The 24,909-nt window shown below is 38.4% G+C and overlaps 1 protein-coding gene across 1 annotated transcript; it reads left to right on the forward strand.

Moving 5' to 3' along the window:
• The first annotated feature begins 3,184 nt into the window (after positions 1 to 3,184).
• Positions 3,185 to 24,173, forward strand: LOC110888534 (F-box/kelch-repeat protein At3g06240). Its single transcript, XM_022136058.1, has 2 exons — positions 3,185 to 3,515; positions 22,894 to 24,173. The coding sequence occupies exons 1-2, from the start codon at positions 3,185 to 3,187 to the stop codon at positions 24,171 to 24,173; spliced, it is 1,611 nt and encodes a 536-aa protein (XP_021991750.1).
• The last annotated feature ends 736 nt before the right edge of the window (positions 24,174 to 24,909 follow it).

The raw sequence follows: 24,909 nt of genomic DNA on the forward strand, positions 1-24,909 counted from the left end.
CCAGAATAGGAGACCCAGTAAAAGCTACCTTCACTTGCTAATTGTGATTCATACTTACCAAGGTAAATACTCTTAACTTATTTTCCCTATACGGGCTTGGGGTACGGTATATAAAATACCGCTTGGTCCGGCATTGAATTCTTTAATCGAATAGTGGTTAAATTTATTGAGATGACCTTGTTTTGAAGGTGTTTTATTGCTTAAAGCCTTTGGGGGTTAATGACCATGTCCCGGATATCCTTGGCATCATCTTACGAGATGGCCACGACCCGAGCACGGGGTGTAGGTGTACACCCATCAGTGTATAACTCTATATTGTGGTGTGTCTATTGATCTTTAACCCGGTCTACGGATCGGGCTACTGAACGCATAAGTAACATGTAAATCCCTTACAAGATTATATTGCATAATTATCCCAAGTTATAAAAAAAAATACTTTATGCCATGTGCATTTAAATCAATTTTCAATCTTTTCAAAATGAGTCAGTTAATTTGTATTTACCAGTGTAAACTGACGTATTTTCCCAAAAGGTTATGTGCAGGTACTACACGTAATAGGCTGGCTGTCTTCTAGAGCGTCCACAATAAGTCTCGCAAGCTTGGATGACAATAAAACTGTTGAACAATATCTTATTTTATTTTTGATCCGCCTGTGGATCCGTTTCAACTACTAGTGATATTTAATATTACATTCTATTAAAGTTGAAATGAATCTATCTTTGCTTCCGCTGTGCATTTATATATTGTGTTGTTTGTCTATGATGATGCCAACTACGTCACTATACTCCCCACCGGGCCCACCGGTGATACGTGGAAATTAGGGGTGTGACAGGTTGGTATCAGAGCCAACTCTGAGTGAATTAAACACTAGTCTTTTGTGTTTAATCTCAGTTACACAATTGCACATTCCTCGATTCCCGAGTCTAGACAAAGAACTTAGGAAATATCCAAAATTTGTTTTATTCTCTAGCTTTGTCTTATATATATTTTGTTGTGCCACTTGTTTGATTGTTGACAGGTTCACAAAATGCCGCCACGTGTAAGAGGAAGAGGAAGGGGACAAGGAGCATACGCAACCTCCCATGACCATGAAGCCGGACCTTCGCATAGGCGAACCCCTTCAGGATCTCATAACGCAGATGCCCGAAACCTTTGGAGATCTTTCGCTGAACCCGCAAGGCACTCAGCTTCACTAAGTACCTCACCTTCTGTCCCACACTCCTTTGGGCCTCATTCAGAAAATGAGCCCCACAACTCCCATCAATCCTACATTCCTCTCCAAAACCACCAATCACCTTTTGATTACCCAGCACCTGTCTTCCAGGGCCTGTTCAACCCTGATGATTACGTGGGTGAACCAATGGGTTATAACCCACTTGGACCTGAAGACCACTTTCCGGGTAGCAACGAGATGGATATCGATGAGGATACCGATCCTTCCATGCCACCGTCCGGAACACCGAACCACCCCATCGAGATTTCAGATGGGTCACCGTTTGTGGGATCACCTTACCATGGTCCCGACAGTTATGAGGAGAGATTCAAGCAGCATGACTGGGTATTTACCCCTAGTTACCACAACTCTCCCTTACACCAGTCGCATCACAGCTCTCCATTGCACTCCCAGCAGCAGCCTCAGCAGCAGCCTCAGCAGCAGCAGAATCCTTCTGAGGGTTTCTGGCGCGACGTGGTCACTCCGCCGCCGCCACCACCTCCGGTTTTGCCTCCCCCGCCTCCAAGGCGAAGAGGAAGGAACGCTCGTATGTCCACACGAGGGGGAATACGTATCAGCACCCCTCCACATTCAGGTAGCAGCCGATACTCGCCACTTCACGAAGAGCCAGAGATGGGAGAATCTTCGCATCCCGTCTCAGAAGTAACCTCTGCGCCAATCGCGCCACCACCACCACAGAATTTTGGAGACCCAATCCCCGCTTATACTAGCGCGGCCGCATATAATCCCTTCGAGCCGACTTTTCCCCCAGGTTATAACTATACAGAGGATCCCTACTGGGTAGCTGCGAACGACAACTCTCTCAATCCGGAGGGTACTTTTGGAGGTCCCTGGACTAAGGGACAGTCGACCTATGGATACCCATCCTATGGATATCAGCAGCCGCAACCTCCTCAACCACCGCAATATCAGATACCACCGCCGGCACCGATGATGTCGCCGCCACAAGTTCAAGAAATCCTTCAAGGGATAAATGATGTGCGACGTGAGATGCGGCATGAGTTACGGGAAGAGCGTCGGCATAATCGTGGGATGTTTAAGAAGATGGTGGATTTGATCAAGGGAAAAGGCAAGAAGGACTACTAAATCCTTTGTTGCTAGTTATTTAATCATGTCCCTGCGAGGACATTTATTTCTGTACTCTGCCCCTGCGTGGGTATGTTTTTCCTTTCTGTTCTACCCCTGCGTGGGTATGTTGTTTCTGTTTGACCCCTGCGTGGGTTTGTTTGTTAGTTTAGCCCCTGCGTGGGTATGTTATTTGAGTAAAAGTCCCGTTTAGGGCAAACTTTTGTTAGTTAATTCTATTTGAAATGGTTAATTTAAATTTTTCATTTTTAAATTATATGCATAAATATAATATACGAATAAATGAAAGATAGCAATTATTATTTTAATTTACCATTTTAATAATAAGAATCTTAAAAAGGTAAAACCTAGCTTGAATGTCATATTAAAGACCTGGCCAATATGGTAGAACCTGTTAAAAAGATTCAATCTCTGTTAACATCTGTAAACATGTTAGCATTCTTTGCTAGTGTGATCCGCAAAATCACACATGTCACCCTTTTAATAAATTATCCAAAAATTTATATTCTATATATATATTTGATTGTGACATAATGCCTACGGGTTATAACTAATGTCATATAAAACAAAAAGGCAGCTGTGGTTTATGTACCCGCTGCCAAGAAAAGGATTAATTGTTTTAATTATTCAAATTTTAATCCTATAAATTCTAAATTCAAATTTAGAGATTTGTCCAAGTGACTAGGCCTATTGTGCCAACATATATTTCATTCGAGGGTAAAGTAACTAATAAAAAGTCCTGAATGAAACTAATTAACTAATATGGCTTTTAATTACCATGGTTAATAAATCGTCAAGAACGATAATACTGTTTAGGCTTCTAAATAGACCTTGTCCTTACTTTTATGTAGCACCTAAAACCACATGGCTAAGTCTGAAGAAGTAAACAGTCACTCCGAGGAAGGTCCAGATAACACTAGAATACATATAACTGGTGCGGAGCTACAAGCATTAGTAGAAAATGCTGTTGCCAAAGCCATTGAAAGGCAATATAGTGAACCAAGTAGGACCCGAAGTAGGGCCCGGTCCGCGCCACATTCCAAGACCAAGGATCATTCGGAGGCTCATACCAAACCACTCTCTAAGAAGGATGCATCTAAGAAAGATGAGCTAAAGAAGAATGATGAGGATAATCACTCCTCTAACCACAGCAGTATCCCGAAAAAGGAGATCAAGCAGAAACATGAATCGCACAGTAAGTCCTGTACGTATAAGTACTTCGTCTCATGTAAACCCAGGGACTTTACCGGGGAGAAGGGAGCGGTCGACTGCATGACCTGGTTAGACGAAATGGATACAGTTGTAGATATCAGCGGGTGTGCTGATCGAGACGTAGTGAAGTACGTATCCCAATCATTCAAAGGGGACGCACTGGCGTGGTGGAAATCTCTCTTACAAGCTGCCGGAAAGGCCACACTTTACAGTATGTCATGGGATCAGTTCATAGCCCTTATTAAAGAGAATTTTTGCCCACAACATGAAGTAGAAAGGATCGAGTCAGACTTCGTATCTTTGGTGATGAAAAATCTGGACTGCCAGGCATACCTCACCACTTTCAATACCCTATCTAGGTTGGTTCCATACTTGGTAACCCCAGAGCCGAGAAGGATTGCCCGTTTTATTGGGGGTTTGGCACCTGAGATTAAGGCAAGTGTTAAGGCATCGAGGCCTACAACGTTCAGATCAGTAACTGATCTATCTCTCTCTGTCACCCAGGACGTAGTCAGATTGAGAGCACTTAAGAACTCGGAAGAGAATAAGAGGAAACGTGAGGACGATACCTCACGGAGATCGGAGAAGAGACACCGAGGGAATAACGACCACAGGAAAGGGTCGGGATTTAAGAGAGAGTGGCAACAATCAGGGGATAAGCCCAAATGCAAAACCTGTAAGAAAAACCATTTTGGGAAGTGTCGCTTAGAGTCGAAATCGCAGTCCCTCACGAGACCCTGTGGAATCTGCAAATCTACGGATCATACGACTTTGAAGTGTAAGGGTCTGAAGGATGCAACATGTTACGGTTGCAACGAGAAGGGGCACATTAAGTCTAATTGCCCAAAGAACGCTAAGAAAACTGATGATGGAAAGAAGACCAATGCAAGAGTCTTCAAGATGGACGCTAAGGAAGCAGTTCAAGATGACAACGTTATTACAGGTACTTTTCTTGTAAATGATGTTTTTGCTAGAGTATTGTTTGACTCTGGAGCAGATAAGTCTTTTGTAGATAATAAATTCTGTGAGTTGTTAAAATTGCCTGTAAAGGCCTTAAGTGTGAAGTATGAGGTGGAATTAGCTGATGGAACCATAGAAACCGCCTCAACCGTTTTAGTTGGATGTGTTATATCCATTAGGAATCACTCTTTTCCATTATCCTTACTTCCCTTTAAGCTAGCCGGTTTTGACGTAGTGATAGGTATGGATTGGTTGTCACATAACCAAGCCCAGATTGTGTGCAACAGAAAGCAAGTGGTAGTTAAAACTCCGTCCGGTGAGTCACTCACTATCCAAGGAGATACCCAGCATGGATTGCCTGAGCAAGTGTCCATGCTCAAGGCATCCAGATGTCTGCCGAAGGGTTGTGTCATTTACATGGCACAAGTTACTGTTGATGAGCCAAAGCCAAAGATTGAGGATATCCCTGTCATTTCGGATTACCCTGAAGTTTTCCCGGACGAACTACCTGGCTTACCGCCGGATAGGCAAGTGGAGTTTCGAATTGACATCATTCCGGGTGCGGCGCCAGTAGCGAGAGCACCATATAGGTTGGCACCAACGGAGATGAAGGAGTTAAGGACGCAGTTAGATGATCTGTTAGCTAAGGGTTTTATTAGACCTAGCTCGTCTCCTTGGGGAGCGCCGATTTTGTTTGTCAAAAAGAAGGATGGATCGATGCGTCTGTGCATCGATTACCGCGAGCTTAATAAAGTCACCATCAAGAATAGGTATCCTTTGCCTAGGATCGATGATCTGTTCGATCAGTTACAAGGGGCAAGCTAGTTTTCCAAGATCGACTTGAGGTCAGGCTATCACCAGTTGAAGGTCAAGGATGAAGATGTTCACAAGACAGCGTTTAGGACTCGTTATGGACATTACGAGTTCCTAGTGATGCCTTTTGGGCTCACTAACGCACCAGCCGCATTCATGGATCTCATGAATCGCGTTTGCAAGCCTTATCTGGATAAATTCGTCATCGTCTTTATTGACGACATCCTTATCTACTCAAAGAACCAGGCTGACCACGAGAAACACCTTCGTTGTATTCTCAAACTTCTACATCATGAGAAGCTCTATGCCAAATTTTCAAAGTGCGAATTTTGGCTTCGAGAAGTCCAATTCCTTGGGCATGTGGTAAGTGAGCGTGGAATCCAAGTAGATCCCGCTAAGGTAGAAGCAGTTATGAGTTGGCAAGAGCCAAAGACACCTACCGAAATTCGCAGTTTTCTAGGATTAGCAGGATACTATAGGCGATTCATCGAAAATTTCTCAAGGATTGCTGCGCCCCTAACTTCGTTGACACGTAAAAAGATCAAGTTTGATTGGGGCCCTAAGCAGCAGGAATCCTTTGACGTTTTGAAGAAGAAGTTGAGCAATGCACCAGTGTTAACATTGCCCGATGGTATGGAAGAATTTGTGGTGTATTGCGATGCGTCACACACTGGCATGGGCTGTGTACTCATGCAGAGAGGCAAGGTCATTACCTACGCTTCACGACAACTAAAGGTGCACGAGAAAAACTACACCACCCACGACTTGGAACTGGGTGCCGTTGTATTTGCACTGAAACTTTGGAGACACTACTTGTATGGGACCAAGTGTGTAATCTATTCGGATCACAAGAGCCTTCAACATTTGTTCAATCAGAAGGACTTGAACATGCGACAAAGGCGATGGATGGAAACTTTAAATGATTACGACTGTGAGATAAGATACCATCCAGGCAAGGCAAATGTAGTTGCTGACGCCTTAAGCAGAAAAGAAAGAGTGAAGCCGATAAGGATCAATGCCAAGCGCATAGAAATAAGGAATAATTTGAACGAAAGGGTGTTAGCTGCACAGAAGGAAGCTGTGTTGGAAGCTAATTATCCTGAAGAAAAGCTAGGAGTAACTGAGGAACACTTATCCTATGACAAAGATGGAATGCTAAGACTGAATGGACGAGTATGGGTTCCAGTTTATGGAGGACTTCGGGATGTTATCCTCCAGGAAGCCCACAACTCCAAATATTCCGTTCATCCTGGAGCTGATTGTAACAACCCACGTCAAAACTATTATTTATTGTATTATTTTATTCAATAGGAAAACCTAATTGATACACCCAAGTGATTCTGCACAAACCCTACGAATTCCAGAACAATCGGAATCAGGATCAGGGCCCCTAAAACTCAGGAGGGGGTAAACCCTAGTCGGTAATATCCTTACAGTTTGCTGTAGGAATTGAATTACGTCGAAATCTGACTCACCAAAGCTATAAAAGACACGCACCTACTCTACCCTAGAAGTGACCTGTCGCGCCACGCGACAGGAATAAGAGGACCCCTCGCGTGGCGCGAGGGGGACGGTTTTCCAGCTATAAATAGAGGACCTTGGGACTGGCTTCTGTGCGTTGGTTCGACAAAGAAATTCGCTTCAGGCACCGATTTCTGTTCTGTTTATCACAATTAACACACACGGATCACTAATCGACGCCGCAATCAGGGTAATAACTCGATCGCTATTACGATTCAACATCCGATCGATTGTAACTATCCAACGATTGTCCAGGTGCTGCTCAAATTGAGCTTGTACTTCGATTATTCATCGTGATTTCGACTTGAATATTTGAGTGCTGTTCGAATTCGGACTATGCTCTGTTATTCGTTGCGAATCCGATTGAATTGTTAAGTATTGCACTTGTTAATCGTTGTGAGGGTTTAATCTCGTGAATTGTCGTAACTGCTGTATTAGTTACAACCCCGTTTGTGTGAATTAGGTTAATCAGTAGGCTAGACTCTGCCCAAATTGAATCAGAAATATATCAAGGCATATCCGTAGACTAAACTTTGCCCGTAGAAATCTGCACTGTGAGTTCATTTCTCTTTTCTCACCGTTTGCGAGTCCATACTCTTTTATCACAGTTTTATCACCTTTTTGTGAAACAATTATATTACAAAATGCTTTCTAAAATCCTAAATGGTTACCAGTTATACTTACAGTGATTAAGTTATTATATTTTATAATAACTACTGGTATGGGAGGTATTATACATTATTTGATTTTCTTTATTATTACCCAGAAAGTTAGCATGACCACAGTTATAACTAATATTCTTTAAATAGTCAAAGTATAATACTTTTAGTCAGGTTACTATCTCATGATATTACAATTAGTTAATTAACATATTTGGTAAGTTATAATAGTTGACATAAAATGTCATTATTCTGGATTACATGATTTTGTGCCATAAGTAATATATTTGACAAAGTAATGTCATAGGACATCATCATGTCCAGCATCACTAGTTGAAAGAATGATCAACAGTGATATGACCAAAGACACTAGTTGAGAGAATGATCAACAATGTTATAATTAGAATCACTAGTTGAAAGAATGATCAACAGTGATATAACCAGAGTCACTAGTTGAAAGAATGATCAACAGTGATATGACCCCGTCATAGGAATCGCCTAATGACAGATAAATTGAATAACAGTAAAGTATAGTTATTTGATTAATTCACTATTGGAGGAAAGTAAACCAATGAGTGATATTATTGCTGTTATATTGGAACTGCCATCATATGACAAAATACTGATTAAGTGGGGTAAATACAAATAAATATAAAAACCTTAATACTGTAAGGTATAACAATATAATTTATAAAAATGGAATGATCTCACTCAGCATTTTCCGCTGACAAAACCTTTTTCAAACATGTTTCAGGTAATTACCATAGATTGGAATAAAGGCTGGATACGGCACTGAAAGGCATCAAGAAATGGCTTATTTTAATCAAATTAAGAAATATTGTTTTATGAAATAAAAATTATCCTTATTAAAGCTACCATTATAAAATAGGGATTTATCCCATCTATTTAAATCAAATCTGGTGTTTTCTAAACTCTGATATTTTTCCTAACTCACGGTCCTGATGAAAATTCCGCTGCAATGTTTTTCAAAAATAATCACCGGTACCACTGGGCTGCTCACGGCTCCCGATTCCGTCCAGGGTGGGGTCGGGGGTCGTGACAGAAGGTGGTATCAGAGCTAAGCCACTACTTTGAGCCTATAAGTGTTGTGATAATAATATTTAAACTTAAATAAAAGAGTTAGGAGATTGCTATTAACTGGTAGCACATCTGATAACATTCAAAAGTTGAATAAGAAAAGATGCCTTCGTATAAGTTAAGCCACTTGTTTAAGCTAATTAGGTGTTCTTTAATACCTAAACAATAACGTTAGGAAACTAATACAAATTAACTTATGTGTTGTACATGAATATGTATATGTCAATATGCACATATAATATCCTGGAGGTATTATTTTGTTTTAATTATTATGTGATATTAATAAGTGAAAATATTTGCAATCCAGATGTCGAATGAAGTATCACATAATCCAGAAGTTCATGCTAATAATGAAAATCCTTTGGATAAAAATGCTATAGAAAATCTAATAGCCCAAGGAATAGCTAATGCTTTACCTTTAATAATTAAAGCTGTTAAAAATCCCATAGAACCCACCAAAGCTATGAGCAGTAAGCATACCCGTGACGATAGTTTTAACCATAGTGTCAATAGTGATAATAATGATATTACCAAAACCCCATTTCCCAAGAAGAAGAAGGCGATGACTCTCGGGTGTACCTACAAAGAATTTCTAGCCTGTAAACCAACCGAGTTCGCGGGCAGTGAAGGTGCCACGGCTGCTCTACGATGGTTGGAAAAGACGGAAGCTGTTCTTACGATCAGCAAATGTGCTAAAGAAGATAAGGTGATGTATGCATCTAATCTCTTTAAGGAAGAAGCCTTAGAATGGTGGAATACAATTCTTCAGGCAAAAGGAAGGGCCATGGCTTATGCCATAAACTGGGAAAAAATTCAAGGAAATGGTAGAAAGAAAATTTTGTCCTCCTTATGAAAAGGAAAGAATAACTAACAAATTCTTAAATCATAAAATGATAGATGTGAATTGTCGTGAATATACGACAACATTCTTCGAATATGCAAGAATGGTACCAACTCTGGCTTCGCCAGAACCCGTACTGATTTCTCGTTATATTTGGGGATTAGTTAGCGAAATCCGAGACATAATCAAAGCCGTTAGACCACAGACTATTGAGGAAGCAGTTGAACTAGCTAACATGCTGACAGATGGACTAATCCGCACAAGAGAAGAAAACAAGAAGAAAGAATTAGCCCAGAGAATTTTCCAAGAATTCAAGAAGAAAGAAACTGAACCGTCATTGGAGCAACCTATCTGCAGAAACAGTAACAAAACGCATTCAGGACAATGTCGTTTTAGGAACACACCCTACTGTGACTTCTGCAAGATGACCGGGCACATAGAGGAAGAGTGCAGAAGGAAAACTAACGTCTGTTACAATTGCGGGGAAACCGGACACATCAAACCATATTGCCCGAAACTAACCAAAACATCTGTCACCAAGGCTAGAACAACAGACGGAGCTAAGACGAACGCGCGAGCATACGTACTTACTACACAAGAAGCAGAGATGATTCCAGACGTAGTCACTGATATATAATATCTAAGTTAAGTTATTATTTGACCCTAGTACAAATACAAGTTCATAAACAAATACATTCCGTCAAATATTTCATCCATTTCAGATCCATAACAAACTTGTTTGGTTTTCACTTCCACTAAATCATTTATTTGGTCACGATCACCTTGTGGTGACGTTTTCACAAATTTGAAGCTTGTGATCATCTCGTTGCACCTTTTACATACGGATTTAATCCGCTTTGATTTATTCTATTAAATCAATCTTAATACAATCGTGTGCTGAGATAATGATACACAAATTCATTTCATATTTCCGTGTATCTATTGAGCGCTTCGTAATCTTTATTGCTTTATCATCTTTGATCATTTCAATTTCAATCCAAAATCCTACTGGATTTATTTGAAACATTCGGATTTACTTCATTTGATTTACATCATGGTGAAACTCGTTTCATTCACCGCTACTATTTCAATCACTATGACACCTTGTGGCGTCATAATAAATTTGTAGCTTGAACTATTTTCAATTTCACTCCTAATGCACGAATTTTAATTTTTGGTTCATATTCTTAATCAGTCTTAATACAACTATGTGTTAAGATAACAGTACACAAATTCATATCATATTCCGGTGTACTTCTTAAACGTTTCTTTCATCATTTATCGAAAATTCTATAATATTTCATTTGGTCTTTTCATTATAAATTGAAACTCCTATTTTGAAATGAATATCCAAGTTTTCTTCATTTAAACTTTCAGTTGATTATACGGTGAAATTGTTCGAGCACCGTAATTATTGAAATTATTCCAATCATTACGACACCTTGCGGAGTCATTATAAACTTATAGATTATCATAAACATACGAATCATTCAAAACCCACGTATATCTTCTGTTTGACTCATCATTTGAAAATAGTCTTGATACAATTGTGTATTAAGACAATGATACACTAAACTTTATTGCATTCCAGTGTATCCTTGCAATGTCAACACCCTGATTTTTCTCTTGATATGATTCGATAAATAACAATGATCTTCGTGCTATTATTTCATTCTGACCTTATTGATTCTGAGTCTTCCCCAGTTGCCAATCAAAGTAAGTTTTCTTTTGACCATGAATTTTATTCTAAAAAGTCATTCACTAACTGTAAACAGATATCTATTTGATCATATATCTGTTGACTTGAACCTAGTCCCATTCGAAACTATATCATTTCATCTCAATCAGTTGTCATCAATTTCTTGAACTAATTCAGCTGAACCATTAAGTCCTATTTATTGTATAACTAGTATCCACAAAATTTGATTCTGTGCCATTTACCTTAAGCATCTAGTTTTAGTGACTAAATTATGACATAAATCTAATAGAAATATCATAACCCAAATCTCGAGGACGAGATTTTTATTAAGGTGGGGAGGATGTAACAACCCTCGTCAAAACTATTATTTATTGTATTATTTTATTCAATAGGAAAACCTAATTGATACACCCAAGTGATTCTGCACAAACCCTACGAATTCCAGAACAATCGGAATCAGGATCAGGGCCCCTAAAACTCAGGAGGGGGTAAACCCTAGTCGGTAATATCCTTACAGTTTGCTGTAGGAATTGAATTACGTCGAAATCTGACTCACCAAAGCTATAAAAGACACGCACCTACTCTACCCTAGAAGTGACCTGTCGCGCCACGCGACAGGAATAAGAGGACCCCTCGCGTGGCGCGAGGGGGACGGTTTTCCAGCTATAAATAGAGGACCTTGGGACTGGCTTCTGTGCGTTGGTTCGACAAAGAAATTCGCTTCAGGCACCGATTTCTGTTCTGTTTATCACAATTAACACACACGGATCACTAATCGACGCCGCAATCAGGGTAATAACTCGATCGCTATTACGATTCAACATCCGATCGATTGTAACTATCCAACGATTGTCCAGGTGCTGCTCAAATTGAGCTTGTACTTCGATTATTCATCGTGATTTCGACTTGAATATTTGAGTGCTGTTCGAATTCGGACTATGCTCTGTTATTCGTTGCGAATCCGATTGAATTGTTAAGTATTGCACTTGTTAATCGTTGTGAGGGTTTAATCTCGTGAATTGTCGTAACTGCTGTATTAGTTACAACCCCGTTTGTGTGAATTAGGTTAATCAGTAGGCTAGACTCTGCCCAAATTGAATCAGAAATATATCAAGGCATATCCGTAGACTAAACTTTGCCCGTAGAAATCTGCACTGTGAGTTCATTTCTCTTTTCTCACCGTTTGTGAGTCCATACTCTTTTATCACAGTTTTATCACCTTTTTGTGAAACAATTATATTACAAAATGCTTTCTAAAATCCTAAATGGTTACCAGTTATACTTACAGTGATTAAGTTATTATATTTTATAATAACTACTGGTATGGGAGGTATTATACATTATTTGATTTTCTTTATTATTACCTAGAAAGTTAGCATGACCACAGTTATAACTAATATTCTTTAAATAGTCAAAGTATAATACTTTTAGTCAGGTTACTATTTCATGATATTACAATTAGTTAATTAACATATTTGGTAAGTTATAATAGTTGACATAAAATGTCATTATTCTGGATTACATGATTTTGTGCCATAAGTAATATATTTGACAAAGTAATGTCATAGGACATCATCATGTCCAGCATCACTGGTTGAAAGAATGATCAACAGTGATATGACCAAAGACACTAGTTGAGAGAATGATCAACAATGTTATAATTAGAATCACTACTTGAAAGAATGATCAACAGTGATATAACCAGAGTCACTAGTTGAAAGAATGATCAACAGTGATATGACCCCGTCATAGGAATCGCCTAATGACAGATAAATTGAATAACAGTAAAGTATAGTTATTTGATTAATTCACTATTGGAGGAAAGTAAACCAATGAGTGATATTATTGCTGTTATATTGGAACTGCCATCATATGACAAAATACTGATTAAGTGGGGTAAATACAAATAAATATAAAAACCTTAATACTGTAAGGTATAACAATATAATTTATAAAAATGGAATGATCTCACTCAGCATTTCCCGCTGACAAAACCTTTTTCAAACATGTTTCAGGTAATTACCATAGATTGGAATAAAGGCTGGATACGGCACTGAAAGGCATCAAGAAATGGCTTATTTTAATCAAATTAAGAAATATTGTTTTATGAAATAAAAATTATCCTTATTAAAGCTACCATTATAAAATAGGGATTTATCCCATCTATTTAAATCAAATCCGGTGTTTTCTAAACTCTGATATTTTTCCTAACTCACGGTCCTGATGAAAATTCCGCTGCAATGTTTTTCACAAATAATCACCGGTACCACTGGGCTGCTCACGGCTCCCGATTCCGTCCAGGGTGGGGTCGGGGGTCGTGACACTGATAAGATGTACCAGGATCTAAAGGCAAACTACTGGTGGATTGGTTTGAAAAAGTCCGTAGCAGAGCATGTAGCTAAATGTTTGACTTGTGCGCAAGTCAAAGCTGAGCATCAGAAGCCATCAGGTTTTCTTCAACAACCTGAAATTCCCACGTGGAAATGGGAAATGGTGACAATGGATTTCATCACCAAGTTGCCAACGACGAGAAAGGGAAATGATACTATATGACTCATAGTAGATAGACTGACGAAGTCAGCTCATTTCCTACCCATCAAGGAGACTTATAGCTTGTTAGCTCAATTATACGTTGATAAGATTGTAGCGCTGCATGGTATACCTGTATCTATTATCTCCGATAGAGATACTAGATATACGTCACATTTTTGGAAGAGTTTCCAACAATCCTTGGGCACTCGTTTGAAGGCGACGTTACCCTCGGCTAAGTAGTCTGAGTCAGCAAGGATACAGTCCTAAGTAACCGGGTTAAAGTTTTAATAGTAATTGGGGATCAAAGAGTTTGGACCCCCGCCATCTAATATCAGTGGGTATTGAAGGAGGTCCTACTAAATTTGACCCAGGTCCTTTGCAGGATCTATACACTGAACAATGGCAAGACTCTTACCAAACCGTTCCCTTAACCCCCGACCAGGTAGCCAACATACCTCCATATAGACCGTGGAGATATGAATGGTGAAAATCTTTTATTTTATATAGACAGTAAAATAATGCCAAGACACCACGGACAAACGATAAGGAAGAATCACCTTCAACATAAGAAACTAGTTATTAAAGTCATTAATACATAACCAAATAAAAAGTGCAAATGATTAAAAATAAAAAGTATTACACTAAACACTTGTCTTCACCAAGTGATGTAAGAGACTTAGGCAAACATGGCCTTTGATTGTCAAGAACTCTTACGATCAATCTTGGATCCCGAGACGACTCACACACTCTACGATGGACAATGGATGATGGTGTTGTGATGGTGGTGGGTGAAGTGTGAGAGAGGTGGTGTGCCAAGGGATGAGTTGCAAGAGCTCCAAGCACTCATATTTATAGGCTGAACAGAAGCTCGGGCACGACCCCGTGTCCATCCTCCTCTCTTTCTTCATTAAATGCAGTTTGTCTGCATTAGTTGACCACGCCCCCGTGTCTGCTGAGCACGACCCCGTGTGCAGAAGCATCTCTGTACTATCAAGATTTGCCTGGATTTCGCGAATCTTATAGTTGACCATGGCCCCGTGTCCGCTGAGCACGGCCCAGTGGTGGGCAATGGAAGCTTCTACCACTTTGTCTTTTCTGCTGACACTTGGGCACGCCCCCGTGCTCATTGAGCACGGGGCGTGTTCAGCCTTCTGTTTCCTTATTTTGCTTGGGAAGATGTTGTCGGGGGGTCGGGCATGCCACGTTTGCTTCTTTTTCTTGTATTTGTGTTAGATTTAGTTGCCCTTTTGCTTCTTTTGTTCATTTGAGCTCATTTAATCCTGAAAACACAAAAGGAAGACAAAAGCACACTTTTTCCAACATTAGTACTAAAAAAGGGTTAGTTTTATGCCACAATTGATGTAATTTATATGTTGCATTTTGTGCACATCACTTAGTGTAGGGCTTTCCTTCAATGAAATCCCTATGGTGTCTTTGTTGATTTGCGAAATTGTACCTGTTTCGGATTCAAGCTGTCGGCCATAATGTATGGCCTGCCAATTCCTCCTATCTTATTCTCCTCTCCTTTGCTCTTCATATCTCAACCTTCCTTCAACATTAGAAGTTTTGTGTTACCGACATGAGAAATAGGTAAAGATTGTCCATTACCAGAGTAAGAATGTTTGTTACCTTGAGTTGGATAGAAATTTGGAACAATATCACTGTTGGGTACCATATGATCAGACGCACCGTTGTCACATGTCTAATCTGGTATATTATAATTCATGTAGCACTAGGCATGGAACGCCTAAGCGAGTTGAGCATCAATGGGTGTCACGGATGTTGCAAAAGAGGCTCATTTAGAGCATCCAGTCGCATAATGGCCTTGGGTGCGACACAACTGGCCCATCGATGGTCGCCTAGGTCGTTTAGTGGTTTAGTTCTGAGGTTTGTTTGCGTTTCGCTGTAAGGAGGAGGGCTGAGTAATATTGTTTTCTGTGGTTTTTGCCATTGCAGTTTTTGTATCTTAACAACACTAAATGGCAACTGTAACACCTCGGAAATTTACGGCCAATAATGTATTGACACGTGGCATAAGCTTTGGATATGTGAAAACATACTTTAGAGGGACTAAAGTTGACAAACAGTGAAACTATGGAATTATAAGGGTCCAAAGTGTCAACAATGGAAAGATAGGCTCTAAAATAACCCTACATAATGTTTATAGTCTCAAACGGTTAAATCATGGATCATACAAAGCGGAAAATGTAAGAAAGTGAGGAATTACAAACTACAGGGCTAAATGTGTCAACATGTTGAATTTATACCTCTAAGTGATCTTTTGGCAAACCCGAAGCTTTGTAATGCTAAAATATACTCACTAGAATATGTGGTAAAAATTTCATGAAGTTTCGTTACCGTATGAGAAAGTTATGACCAAAACCGTACATGAAGGGTTAAAAGCGTCAACGTCGAATTTCGTGACTTTTCGGGTGAGCGCAAAGTTAACCGAGGACTTTACCATGTTGGTAAATGTCCCAAGGTCCTTAAAAATCAAGTTTGAGGGTCTAAGGGTCAAGATAAATGGCCAAAACCTCGTAGCCAAAGATCAGGGACCAAACTGCAACATTTAAACAAGTTTTTGTGGGTCTGCAAGCCCCAGGCGGCCCGCCTGGGCACCCTTAAGCGGGCCGCGACCCACGCCCAGCTCCACAAATTCGCGAACAGCAGCTATTTGGGTCCATTTTGCGAGTGGAAGCCAGCTTTCATCACCTCCCAACCTCACCAATCAACTTACATGCAATATAGGACACCTGTGACCTTCTCACAACACCTGAATCAACTTAAAAGCAGATCAAAGTCTTCATAATTAGGGTCTTGTGGTAGTAACCAAGAACACTTGAACTTTCAAAAATTCACAAGAACGATTCTGGAGCTTTCTGGTCGACAAAGCTGCTTCATAGTGATCTCTAAGCTTCATTAGGACTCTTGTAAGTATTCATAACCTTCTCTAATTCGTTCTAGCTTAGATTATTAGCCGAAAGTCAATCCGTCGTAACTCTAGTTTGACTTTTTGATTAAACGAAAATGGCTCAGTCATTTCTCAAATTGAAAGTACCTACAGGTTGGTATTTATGTGGGAAACAAACCCTCAAAAGGGTATTTTCTGATTCCCACTCTAAGCATGATTATTGTCGAGTCAAAGTTGTTCTTAAAAAGTCAACAGAACGTGTTTTTGCAAAATCTAGCATAAATGGTAATATAGATTACATGCAATCAGTTTGATCATCAAAATAACTTTGTAATGAATGTAAGAATATGTTTTATCATGATCAACTCGACAATTTTTAGTATAAACCCGGATCGGAACCGAAAGTCTTATAAAATGACTTTTTCTTTGATTCTCGATTCGGATCCGTGCATGCATGTTTGAGATCTGCCTTAGAGCTTATTTTGGACCATTTTTAGTTGTGTGCAACTCTCTGAGATTTTACAACTTGATTCAATACTTGTCCGATTCATATGCATGTTACCGGTGTATGCTTAAATATGACTATTTTGCCCTTTTTGCTATAAAACGTGATTTTTGGAAAAGTGAAAGAGTAGAAACCTTTATTACTAAATTATAAACTTGCACCGAAAATTTGATATCAGTTGGAGGTCCAGATTTAGAGTTATGCCCGATATCGTAAATCTAAAGCTTTGTGTTGAATAAACGGCGTAAATAGCATATAACCTATTTAGGCCCACTTTTTGATACCAAACTTTTTACCAGCTGATGTTATATAATATTTTGGGATTTTTGAAGATTTTTATTTAATTTTTGGCTGATCGTATCATAGGCCTCTAAGTTTAATTCGGTTAATACCGGTTTTGACCTTTTAAGCCATAAAATGAGTTTTATAAATCTTTTTGACCCCAAACCTTTTTCTACTGATTTTATTTGTTAAATAAAATATTTTGAGCATTCTGGAAATATAAAAATATCAGCTTTCCTTTGAAAACCCGGAAACGGCTCTAAATCGCTTTTTAAGCATTTTTAACGCATAGTATGTACTATAACCATATTAAGCATATAAGGGTTATACCTACTGATGTTTCTAACATATTTTTATAAAATAACAGTAAGTATAAGTTTTTGAACTCAGGTTTCCAGTTTTGACCGTTTAAGCCCTTGTGAAATTACCAAAATACCCCTAAGGTGCATAGTTCGATTTTAAATGATAAGTTTCATATATGGGTCATACCCTACTGTTATAATATGTCAAATTAAGTATATTTACTGTATAAATCAGACCTGTAACTCAGATTTCCAATTTAACTCTTTTATAATCTTTTAAATGACCAAAATGCCCTTATAATGCATAAATTGAGTTTAAATTCATTTGGGGCATAATAGAACATAACTTGCTGATATTATGACATATTTAAGACATATTATCTCAGGGAACTTGCATATGACTTTTATGGTTACCCGTAACGCTCTTTTAGCGTTCGGTTCGGTTTATGTAACTAGTTTGCATAAATTGACCGAAACGGGTCAAACATTATCTTTTGTCTCAAAATCCAGAATGTATTTAGCATACCCAAATTATACAAGTATTTAAACTTGTCGGGTCTAAATCACATTCTATCCGGTCTTCGCTTAATCGTGCGCTTGAACCGTATCGTCCTTAAAACTAACCGGTCTAAGCTTAGGCTTAAATAAAGACCCGTTAGAAATCTAATAGGTTATTATAAACCTTTGTTCCAGAATAGGAGACCCAGTAAAAGCTACCTTCACTTGCTAATTGTGATTCATACTTACCAAGGTAAATACTCTTAACTTATTTTCCCTATACGGGCTTGGGGTACGGTATATAAAATACCGCTTGGTCCGGCATTGAATTCTTTAGTCGAATAGTGGTTAAATTTATTGAGATGACCTTGTTTTGAAGGTGTTTTATTGTTTAAAGCCTTTGGGGGGTTAATGACCATGTCCCGGATATCCTTGGCATCATCTTACGAGATGGCCACGACCTGAGCACGGGTTGTAGGCGTACACCTGTCAGTGTATAACTCTATATTGTGGTGTGTCTATTGATCTTTAACCCGGTCTACGGATCGGGCTACTGAACGCATAAGTAACATGTAAATCCCTTACAAGATTATATTGCATAATTATCCCAAGTTATAAAAAAAAAATACTTTATGCCATGTGCATTTAAATCAATTTTCAATCTTTTCAAAATGAGTCAGTTAATTTGTATTTACCAGTGTAAACTGACGTATTTTCCCAAAAGGTTAAGTGCAGGTACTACACGTAATAGGCTGGCTGTCTTCTAGAGCGTCCACAATAAGTCTCGCAAGCTTGGATGACAATAAAACTGTTGAACAATATCTTATTTTATTTTTGATCCGCCTGTGGATCCGTTTCAACTACTAGTGATATTTAATATTACATTCTATTAAAGTTGAAATGAATCTATCTTTGCTTCCGCTGTGCATTTATATATTGTGTTGTTTGTCTATGATGATGCCAACTACGTCACTATACTCCCCACCGGGCCCACCGGTGATACGTGGAAATTAGGGGTGTGACAGCAACAAAGATAATAAAAACAGAGACATCAATAAGCTATTGGAACTTAAGAGGTTAACTATGAGACAACAACAGGAAATACAGAAAGGTGGTTCAGGTTGGGGAAGCTTAGAGAGTTGTACGAAGGTGACGCTGTATGTTCACAGGCGAGCATATATCGTGAGAGAGTTATAAATGAAGCTCATCATTTTGTCGGCAACAAAAAGAAGATATAGATGTGAAAATTCTAGTTGTTTGTTTCTTTTGTTTTGTTTGGTGTTAAGCTTTTGGTTAGCATTCAAGTGTTTTGGTGAAAAAGTTTAGAACATGAATCGATTCGATGGTTGATGTTTTTTTGGTTGTTTGCCATATTATAAAAAATAAATTTTGGTGGTTCAATTATGCATAACATCCTTGCTAGTGCATTTATTGTTAAAACGAATATTCATTATATTCCTATCATGTGTGTATACACACTTATAAGTTAGAACAATTTTTTTTAACTCAGATTCATGTCAGTTTTGATTTTTGTGTGGTTATGCACTTGTTAGTTGATGAAAACACATATTACCACTCGTACGTACATATTTGTAGTATTCATTTATACATCTGTGTGTACTGGACAATATAAATATTCGAAAAGACGCCAGAGACTCTTAAACGAATGAACCATAAAAAAATAACTCATCTTCGTCTCCTTAACCACCAAGCCCGACGTCGGTTGCAACACCAATGACTACCAAAGATGAAGGGCTTTGATTTTTATATATAAATAAAACGTAAATAGTCACTGACCGACAAAAAGCCATTGACCAAATGAAACAAAACTGAATAGACAAAATCAAGAAATTCACAAAGAAAAAGTTAATTTAGATAAAATGAAGATAAGATCCTTATCGGTTTCCCATTATTGGTGATATAAAATATTTTTTTTCAATAATGTTGGTAGTAAACATTTTTATAGTAATGATTGTGCAGTTGATATGGAAGAAGTTGATGAATATGAAGATGGATGTGGGTTTTGATTTTGTTTTGATTGATGCTTCCAAATTCATAATGATGTTTTGATCCCAATAATCATTTTTCGACCTGATTAAAAGTTTGATTGTAGATTGGCTATTTCGGGGTTCCATGCCCATGGATTGCCTTATTATAGCTTTTTTAAGCCTTCAGCTAAGAGAAGGAGAGATTGGATCTAGAAAGCACTACAAACATGATCAATATTAGGCACCAATTAGAAAAAAATGTTGAAGTACTGTTCCGAGTCTCAAGTTGCGTTCAAGCTAGGTTCACGTCTAGTACGTTTCATGTAATCCCTATGGTGTCTTTGTTGATTTGCGAAATTGTACCTGTTTCGGATTCAAGCTGTCGGCCATAATGTATGGCCTGCCAATTCCTCCTATCTTATTCTCCTCTCCTTTGCTCTTCATATCTCAACCTTCCTTCAACATTAGAAGTTTTGTGTTACCGACATGAGAAATAGGTAAAGATTGTCCATTACCAGAGTAAGAATGTTTGTTACCTTGAGTGGGATAGAAATTTGGAACAATATCACTGTTGGGTACCATATGATCAGACGCACCGTTGTCACATGTCTAATCTGGTATATTATAATTCATGTAGCACTAGGCATGGAACGCCTAAGCGAGTTGAGCATCAATGGGGGTGTCACGGATGTTGCAAAAGAGGCTCATTTAGAGCATCCAGTCGCATAATGGCCTTGGGTGCGACACAACTGGCCCATCGATGGTTACCTAGGTCGATTAGTGGTTTAGTTCTGAGGTTTGTTTGCGTTTCGCTGTAAGGAGGAGGGCTGAGTAATATTGTTTTCTGTGGTTTTTGCCATTGCAGTTTTTGAATTGTAACAACACTAAATGGCAACAAAGATAATAAAAACAGAGACATCAATAAGCTATTGGAACTTAAGAGGTTAACTATGAGACAACAACAGGAAATACAGAAAGGTGGTTCAGGTTGGGGAAGCTTAGAGAGTTGTACGAAGGTGATGCTGTATGTTCACAGGCGAGCATATATCGTGAGAGAGTTATAAATGAAGCTCATCATTTTGTCGGCAACAAAAAGAAGATATAGATGTGAAAATTCTAGTTGTTTGTTTCTTTTGTTTTGTTTGGTGTTAAGCTTTTGGTTAGCATTCAAGTGTTTTGGTGAAAAAGTTTAGAACATGAATCGATTCGATGGTTGATGTTTTTTTGGTTGTTTGCCATATTATAAAAAATAAATTTTGGTGGTTCAATTATGCATAACATCCTTGCTAGTGCATTTATTGTTAAAACGAATATTCATTATATTCCTATCATGTGTGTATACACACTTATAAGTTAGAACAATTTTTTTTTAACTCAGATTCATGTCAGTTTTGATTGTTGTGTGGTTATGCACTTGTTAGTTGATGAAAACACATATTACCACTCGTACGTACATATTTGTAGTATTCATTTATACACCTGTGTGTACTGGACAATATAAATATACGAAAAGACGCCAGAGACTCTTAAACGAATGAACCATAAAAAAATAACTCATCTTCGTCTCCTTAACCACCAAGCCCGGCGTCGGTTGCAACACCAATGACTACCAAAGATGAAGGGCTTTCATTTTTATATATAAATAAAACGTAAATAGTCACTGACCGACAAAAAGCCATTGACCAAATGAAACAAAATTGAATAGACAAAATCAAGAAATTCACAAAGAAAAAGTTAATTTAGATAAAATGAAGATAAGATCCTTATCGGTTTCCCATTATTGGTGATATAAAATATTTTTTTTCAATAATGTTGGTAGTAAACATTTTTATAGTAATGATTGTGCAGTTGATATGGAAGAAGTTGATGAATATGAAGATGGACGTGGGTTTTGATTTTGTTTTGATTGATGCTTCCAAATTCATAATGATGTTTTGATCCCAATAATCATTTTTCGACCTGATTAAAAGTTTGATTGTAGATTGGCTATTTCGGGGTTCCATGCCCATGGATTGCCTTATTATAGCTTTTTTAAGCCTTCAGCTAAGAGAAGGAGAGATTGGATCTAGAAAGCACTACAAACATGATCAATATTAGGCACCAATTAGAAAAAAAATGTTGAAGTACTGTTCCGAGTCTCAAGTTGCGTTCAAGCTAGGTTCACGTCTAGTACGTTTCATGTATCAAAGTGTCAAGTATCAAAGGGGTGGTTAAGATACATATGGTAACTGACTATATTAAATTTAAAAAAATAGTATTTAATTGTGTAATTACAATCCTACCCTTATAATTCTGAAACAAGATCAAGGGCTAGGATGAGTTCGTTTTGTTCACAAATATAACAATGTTCACAAATGAACCTAACCCATGTGCTTAATTGACAAATATTTTAGGTGCTATATAATAACCAAACACGAGATAGAGTGTATATTTCTAATATCAACAATACAAATAACACACCCATCTAATCGGCACCCATGACAATTGACAAAGACCATTTAAGTTGGCCAGCCCATAAGACACAAACAAGCCCATAAGACTATTTAAGTTGACCAGCCCTAGAGTGACCCAAATGAGAAAAAAACATATTAGAGCCCACTCGCAAGTAACAAACAGAGGGTCACCCCTAGCATCAAATAAACTTGATTCCTTTCCTATATTGGACGACAACACTATCCATAAAAGGGGATTACGAAATCTATACTATATAAGTTCCGAAAGATATATTAATTTGCTATATAATATTTTTAAGAATTCATTGATAACAATATTTCCGAATACTTGGAACATAATTCTGAAGTAGGGTTTCTTCCTAATAAACATGTTTCATCAGCCCGATCATCTTCTTCTCCTCCCTCCGTTGCCACTAAAAAACCACTGGAATATAAATCTATGGCGAATGTCCATATAGGCGATGACGTCCTTCGCAACATCCTTGCTCGACTTCCAGGAAAGCCTTTACTACGGTTCAGATGCGCCTCAAAGCATTGGAATCGTGTAATTTCCGATCCATATTTTATGAAGTCGAGATCACGTAGAATGGTCCTTTTCCCGTTACTAAAGCCTTTTGTTGCTATAGACGAAAACGTACCGGTAGAAGACAAGACTCATTCCATGGTCAGAATACCTTATCCTTTAGAACACTTGCCGGAATTAGTTTCAGAACTTACCATTGTTGGAACATTCAGTGGTATTGTGCTTTTGGCTGTTTGGCGGCCTCCAGCTATTCCTTGTCCTTTTGGGTTCCTTATGTGTGACCTGATCCTATACAATCCCTTAACACGTGCATCCAAGGTAGTTGTGGTTATGAAACAACATTCTTTCATTGGTCATGTTTTATCCTATGTGTTTGGATTTGGCCATGGTGAGACCCCACATGACTTAAAGATTGTTAGATTTGACTATATATGCCGTACCTCATGTTACCGATGGAACGTCTTTGATCTTAAAACTAGTTCATGGAGCACACCACAATTCACTGAACGGGATTTTTATTTTTGGGGTGATGCGGGTGTGTTTCTAAATGGCTTTTTGTATTGGGTAACTACAAGACAACGTCGTTTCAACATCTTGGCCTTCAATGTTAAGGAGATGGGATTTTTGAAGATAAAACTTTCTCATGGACTCGACCCTGAAATGCTTCTTTTGGGATCCATAGGTGGATGCCTTTGCACGATTAACAAAAGCACTAGTGGATTTGATGTGTGGTTGATGAAACAACAGTGTGATGAGAACTCGTGGATGAAAGCACATTCATTCAATTTCGGTTTGGAAGGTAACAGGTTCTACCCTATTTGTGTTTTGGGTAACGGAAAAATTCTTATGACATGTAGCTCAATCCAATTTGTTATCTATGACACGTCAAAAGATTCATATAAGACGCTCAACGCTTTGGAAACTCTTGATCATATCGCCAGGCTATCCACGATTTTTAATTCCAGGTCGATAGGCGGTACTTCTCAATTCAAGGTTGTACGGTCAATCGAGTACGTGGAAAGTTGGGTTTCACCTTCTGAAATGTGTTTTATCTAACACAACCTTATGCTCTTTTTTTTTTAATCTTATGAGATGTATTGTTTGTAAACATCTATGATTTTTTAGTTTCATTTCATGAGATTCGGATATGTAAACGTATTTGATTATCTTTTGATATGTTCAGGACTTTTGGTTAAAATGATTTCTTCGAGGCAATTATAATTTTTGGTTAAAGACTTGAAGTGATAAACGCAAAGCATATTTTCGGACCGAATGTCATTTGTAAATGGACGTTGTTTTTTTGGGGATTTTAAGATTTATTAACTTAAAAAAATAGGTAACAATAACAAGTATGTTTTTCATTTGATCTGCCAAACAAAAAGGAAAGAATGGAGTACTTTTTACTATAAGGGTGACCGGGGTGTTAGCGGGGATGGTGTTACGCGCGGTAACACCACCGCCATCCCCATTTTGTGTGCGGCAAACTCAAACACCTAGGGACTGCTCACCGCTTGTGCCATGTTGATTTTTTCGACCTCTTGACCCCTCAAATGGCTATGATTGGCTGGGGAGTGGAGAGGGGCCCCCTTACAGTTAAAGTGGCATAGTGTGATTGGCTAGATGGAGACGAGGGGATCACCCCTTACACCCTAAGGCCATAAAGCCCGAGAACCCTACTTGTGGTAAAATTGTACCACACGTAGTTTTGACTTAAAATTTAATCAAACAAAACAGAGGACTTAACAAAAAACGAAATGTAAAGTATTAGATGTCAACAAAACTCAAATGCTAA

Source organism: Helianthus annuus, chromosome 14, assembly GCF_002127325.2.
Source record: "Helianthus annuus cultivar XRQ/B chromosome 14, HanXRQr2.0-SUNRISE, whole genome shotgun sequence".
Taxonomy (NCBI): Eukaryota; Viridiplantae; Streptophyta; class Magnoliopsida; order Asterales; family Asteraceae; genus Helianthus; species Helianthus annuus.

Coding starts and splice junctions, on each gene's coding strand:
- LOC110888534 (XM_022136058.1), top strand. CDS start 3,185: ATGGCTAAGTCTGAAGAAGTAAACAGTCACTCCGAGGAAGGTCCAGAT. Junction 3,516..22,893: donor GCAGAAACATGAATCGCACA/GTAAGTCCTGTA, acceptor AATATTTTTAAG/AATTCATTGATAACAATATT.